Source organism: Aulonocara sp. 'chitande type north' Nkhata Bay, linkage group LG17 (assembly GCF_057382095.1).
Source record: "Aulonocara sp. 'chitande type north' Nkhata Bay isolate Kocher_YH1m ecotype deep benthic linkage group LG17, A_spYH_male_GT1.1, whole genome shotgun sequence".
Taxonomy (NCBI): Eukaryota; Metazoa; Chordata; class Actinopteri; order Cichliformes; family Cichlidae; genus Aulonocara; species Aulonocara sp. 'chitande type north' Nkhata Bay.
In genome coordinates this window covers 14,916,584-14,922,583 of record NC_141360.1, presented here as the reverse complement: position 1 = coordinate 14,922,583, position 6,000 = coordinate 14,916,584, and the positions used below count along the sequence as shown (strand labels likewise).

The following is a 6,000-nucleotide window of genomic DNA, read 5'->3' as shown; positions in this document are numbered from 1 at the left end:
AACATGTACTGAATAGAACATCAGTATGGCCATCATTATTTGCTTGGAAAGTCTAAAGTTCCATGGCTTTGAATAGCCAAAGAACACAATGCCCAGCTTAGAGCGACTAAAAGTAACTTCTTTTAACATTCTGTCCACTAATAATAGTAATTTGAAAAAAAAATATTTGGCATTTTTCATCAGTTTGGGTTCCTCTGTTTATAGTAATTAACCCAAGTTTTAGAATAGAATAGAATAGAATACCTTTATTGTCACTATACAGTTGTACAGTGAGATACAGAGCATCTCCTACTCAGTGCAAACATGCAGGGGGAGGGCTCTATCCGCCTTAGTGCAGCTTCCGTACCATACCGTGATGCAGTAAGTTAGCAGGCTCTCAATGGGCGAGTGCTGGAAGGTCAGCAGAGGATGTCTGGGATGATTGTACTAAAGGCTGAGCTGTAGTCCACGAAGAGCATTCGGACATAGCTCTGCCGCTGTTCTAAGTCACTCAGCACAGAGTGGAGGGCGATGGAGTCTTCTGTGGACCCGTTTGTGTGGTATGCAAACTGGTGGGGGTTGAATTCTGGGGGGAGGTAATCCTTGGTGTGCTGAAGGACTAGTCTTTCAAAGCATTTCATGATTACCGGCGTGAGGGCCACAGGGCGATAATAGTTCAGGCTGGTGATGGGAGACTTCTTTGGCACTGGGATGATTGTGGCTGATTTTAGACAGGATGGGATGGCTGCTTCATCCAGTGAGAGGTTGAATATTCTGGTAAAGATTAGGGTGAGCTGGTGGGCACATGCTGTTAGCACTTTACTTAGCACTGACCCTGCGCTGTATTCACCTAGAGGCACTGTGTGTAAAATCAATTTAAATAGCTCTCATGCTTAGTCTGGGTTTTAGTTTGGTGGCCTCTTGTCTGGGGCGACCGTGGCTCAGGGGGTTGGGAAGCGCATCTGTAACCGGAAGGTTGCTGGTTCGATCTCCAGGCTCTCTGTCCTGGTCATTGTGTCCTTGGGCAAGACACTTTACCCTACCGCCTACTGGTGTTGGCCAGAGGGGCCGATGGCGCGATATGGCAGCCTCGCTTCTGTCAGTCTGCCCCAGGGCAGCTGTGGCTACAACCATAGCTTGCCTTCACCAGTGTGTGAATGCGAGAGTGAATGAATAGTGGCGTTGTAAAGCACTTTGGGTGCCTTGAAAAGCGCTATATAAATCCAATCCATTATTATTATTATTTCTTGTGATGAGTCTTACTTCCACTGTCTTCTTATTCCCAATGTATCCCTGCTGTGTTATGCATCTGTCTCCAATTCATCCAAACCATTTTAAATTACAATAAAGAAACACCAGAGCATTAACCACAGCCGAATACTGTGGATCGACACATTGCAATTATAATTTTTGCCTTTTTCTTTGTTTATTTTTTCCATGTTGTATTATAACTTACAAGGATTTGGCTCCCTCCCTATTAGATTATATCGACACAGAACAGAGAAGTGCATCAGGGCTGTGACCACAAAAAGGAGAGAAGAAATCGCTACTCGGAATGCTAATGTTTCAAAAGTGATTCAGAGCAGCGTTCGATCTCAAATCAAATGGGACTTATCACATTAATGCTAGATTAGATCACAGTGCTGCTGTGGTTGGTTGTGCATGCCTTTAGAGGCAGGGTCTGCTCACTGAATCAACTGTAACAGCTGTAAAGTGCTGTTGTGAAATTGTTCTAAAACACTGAGGACCATGTTCCCATTTGTGAAAACAGCACCATTGCTTTCTTCTTGCCATTAGAAAGAATGCACATCTGTACTCGACTACAGAAATCTCTTCAACTGGCATCTTTAATATACGTTGTACACATTACTGCTTCCACTCTCTATAGTATCTCAAGAAACATCAGCGCAGCTGATTAGAAAGATAAAAGAAGTCTCAATCTTAATGTTACAATGTGCACTAGTCCACTAAGCATCTGGGTGCAAACGTTTTGGGGGGCTTTCAGTGGAGCCAGTGTACCTAGATGGAAGGAAATATTCCTTCCTAGATGGAAGGAAATTGAAATATTCAATTTCCTTCCATCTGTTCTCCACATGGACTCAATGCAGTCACAACCTGCTCAAACATCATTGCTTGTAGTCTGAGTTCTAATGACCAAAGCACAAATGCAAACTAGATCATACATATTATGCTGGAGTGTTGGTAAGAGACATAAACACACAGGACACAGTGAAGCGGTTTGCTTTTTTGTTTATTTTTTTATAGCTTTTTTTCTCCATTATTATTTAAGACTTTTCCCCTTTTTTCTTGCTATCAATGCTTTTGGCACTACATACTTAGGGTGACATGTTAGATTGTTTTTAAAACAAACATCTATTCAAAGCCTTCATCTTGTGGCAAGCAAAGTATGAATAAAGCTAATAAAAATAAAGGTTTACATTTGTCCTCCTTACTTTACACATAAAATAAAAACACTTTTTTGGACCCCCTCAAAAACGGGGGTATTAAAATATTTGACATTTGTATCACAAATCAATGTAATGACACAAAAAGTAAAACTTAAAAACTGTACAAAAATGATAAAATTCATTTTAAAAATCGTCTTGTGATCAAATGATGCTTTATGCGTTGTTTTACTGACCATAAGCCTGATTAAAAAAAGATGCCAGTTTACTTCTTCTGTTGGATGAAATTCAGATTCACTGGATGCCGGACATGAGGGACCAGTGGGAAGTTGGGATTCGGATGCATCATAGAACCTAAACAAAGAGAAAAGAAATCCCTTAGAAAAATAATGTCTCTTTTCCAAAAGTAATAAAAAAGCATTGCTGTTCATCATATCTAACCTTGGGCCACAAAGGGTTTACCATGGTGGTAGCCTCCGTTGCCCTGCTGGATGAAGTTCTGGGGCATTCTGTAGGGCCAGGATGGAGACAGAGTGTACTGAGGGGTTTTATTGTGCTCCCATAACCGAGAGCCTTGGCTCACAGCTACAAATGAAGCCGGGTGGCCAGACTCTGTAGACAAAGGGGAAAAAAAATCTTTCTGTAACTGTCAAAAAGAGACAATTGGTACCGGTAAGAATTTTAATCCTAGTGCAGATTTTGCAAATCAAATGGTGTTTTGTGGGTGCAGCACCCATAAGGTAGTAATCAGGATTAGACTAACAAGCTGAAATCAGCATGCCACAGGGAACTGCAGAAGGGTCAACACTGAAAATGCTGACTACTTGCATAAATTTGATTTATTTACAAATTAAATCATTAAAACTTGTGAAATGCTTATGACTATAATAATATCATAGAAAATAAAAAAAAAAAAACAAACAAACCAAAAAAAACCCCAACTAAATACAAACTAAAACAGCTAAGTGTATGAAACTGACACTGACAAGCCTCAGAGCTCGGGTAGACTGTCGCTCCTGTGTACCTCGTTCTTTTCACTAACATTTTTAAATTGTTAGGGTCAAGAAACAATCCTCGGTCTCATGCACAATCTTTTTGACAACTGCAAACTCATGAGGGTTTGGTAACATTTCCTCTACATTTGCACCATTTTCTTTAGCCTCTCCTAGCTGTGATTGAGATCTGCAGTTTCCTAAGACATACACAACCTAAATCCGAAACATCATCCTGGAACAAAAACTCCAGATTTACTTCTGAATGAAAGAATTCCTTGATTTTCTCTGTAAAGAAAGTGCAGACTCTAAAGCAGCTATACCTGAGCACTAGAGTCAGGTGATTGTGTAATAAAATAAGAAATGGTTTGATGCTTTTATTTAAAGCTAAAGATAGAGACAGAATCCCACACAGACAGATGGTGACCCCAAATCACCCAGTGGATACCTGACTTGACTACAGTGCCATTGCCCATGAGTGACCCAGGTTGTGCCAAGTGGTTGTGCCAGTGTCCTTCCCGTCCTGGCCCGCTGATGCCCAGCTGTCTCCCCGCCGGCTGGGCGAAGATTATGCTGGGGTCATTCAGATTCATGGTGCTGGGGTTTCCACCTGAACCTGTGGGACTCCCGTTCCCAGACGCTGAACGCAGGGCGAATTTCATGCCAGGCGGAGAGGGGGCAGTGGGAGAGGACGAGGTGAGGACTGGTCCATGGATAGGCCAGGAGGTGGAGGGAAGGTGGACTGGGTGAGTAGACTGTCCCTGGGACTGGTGTGACTGGTGCTGGTGGGTGGGAAGAAGTCCCAGTGCAGTGAGTGCACTTGGGTGATACTGGCCTGGGTGGGAGGTAGGAAAGCTAAGGAGAGAGAGCGGGACCTGGGGATGTGCAGACTGCTTGTGGGGACCAGCAGAATTGGTCTTAGTGTGGGAGGGCTGAGTAGAACTGGAGTGGGTGGAACTTGGGGGAACAGCAGTGGGCTGTGGTGAGTAGGGTGGAGTCTGACGACTATCAGACTATTAGGAAGAAAGGAAGAAAAAAGGAAGAAGTTAAAAATCAGCAATCTGAACAAGTGATGTGCAAATAAGTTCTAATTTTATTTGTTCGTTATTTTTGGATTCACATATAAAAGTGACGACTCTTTAGACCATGTTTTCTTAAATTCATTCATAAATCACACTAACTACAATCTTTTTTATTTTTATGGCAAAATGTAATCATTGGGATTATTGTAGGTTCTTTACCTACAATATAAACTGCCTTGATTCAACTGTTATTGTGATTTGGCGCTGTATAAATGAAACTGAACTGAATATGCCCAGTAAACTTATTTTCTGTTAATTATTTGCATCTCTTTCCAGAAGCATGCACTTAATTTTCAGTTGTTTAAGTGAGAGAAGATCCTATGACCTACAGTAGTTTGAGAGACATTGCAAAGTTTAATAACTTCCTTCATTATGAAAACTAAAACTACACTGAAGAAAAGCGGATAACATGTTGTTACATGCTGCCATTTATAGTTCTCAGAACTGGAATTGGTACCAAGAAAAAAAAGAAAAGAAAAGAAAAGAAAAGAAAATCACATCTCAGTGTTGAATATGCATCACTTATGAACTTCTGTCACATCTGTGCTAGCCAGTGTCAGTGATTATTTTGAAAGCGTAGTGTGTGTGGAAGGTTAACTGTTGTACTTACACATTCTGAGGCCTGTCTGGTCCTTCCAGGACAGTCTGCAGCTGTCTGGGGAATAGGGATGGACTGAGAGCTCACTATAGTTCGCACCATGTGAGAAGCTGTAAAAGAATAAAAAGCCATATAAGCTATCTTTTGAGTTCCCACTGCAGAGAATATCTGATGTGTCCCACATCTGATAATTATAACTCAAAATCAATAATTGTTAGGGCATTTACATACATTGATATTTAAGATTTTAAAGAGACTCATAATAAGGTTGGGCGATATGTAAAAATCTCCCAACTGACAATTGCCACTCCAATAACAATGATATTCACGCAGATGACTTTTTGATGGGCAGAGCAATCACGCAAACACTGATTAGCACGTTTAGAAATTATACATTTTGTTTAGAGGGAATAATTTACCTTCTTTATATGTTTGTTTCAATATTACCGGTAACCCTTTAAGACCTACCATAGAACCAAGTCCGCCCGAGCTTATCGTTATATTTTTACATGCTGTAGTCCTATTTTGGGGAGTATTTCAAGTTGCTATACATCAATATAGAGCTGGGCGATATGAGATTTTTTCATATCACGATATGTTTTTTTAATTTCAGGCGATAACGATATATATCACGATATAAGCCAAATAACTATATTTGTAAGATTTAAATGTGCCGTTGCTCACAAGTAAAATGTGAAATAATCAGCAGCTTGTTTTTATTTAAATATTTATTTCCCATAATAAGTTCAACAGGGTAGATGTACTAAAGGAACATGAGACTTTTTCAGATAAATAAAGGCAAATATTACAAACTACACAAAAGGCAGCCGCTAAAGCGTTTAAGTTTCAAAATAGAACAAACGAAACAGACTAAATTGTCAATTCCACTTAGAAACAAAATATTAATTCTAAAAATAAATCTTAGTTTGTTTTACAGAAGAACA

General features: G+C 40.3%; 1 protein-coding gene across 3 annotated transcripts in view; it reads right to left on the bottom strand.

Annotated features, from left to right (window-relative positions):
* Positions 1-2,213: 2,213 nt before the first annotated feature.
* The window catches only part of tut4 (terminal uridylyl transferase 4), a 43,952-nt gene continuing 40,165 nt past the window's right edge, over positions 2,214-6,000 (bottom strand). For 2 of the 3 annotated variants that reach the window (XM_086270205.1, XM_086270206.1), the window contains 4 exons: positions 5,069-5,166; positions 3,825-4,389; positions 2,826-2,996; positions 2,214-2,738 (listed from right to left, as the gene is read on the bottom strand). In XM_086270205.1, the coding sequence (XP_086126331.1) occupies positions 2,650-2,738; positions 2,826-2,996; positions 3,825-4,389; positions 5,069-5,166 (923 nt within the window). In that variant the 3' untranslated portion in view covers positions 2,214-2,649. The remainder of the gene's footprint in view (positions 2,739-2,825; positions 2,997-3,824; positions 4,390-5,068; positions 5,167-6,000) is intronic. The other variant, XM_086270207.1, reaches the window with a different exon arrangement.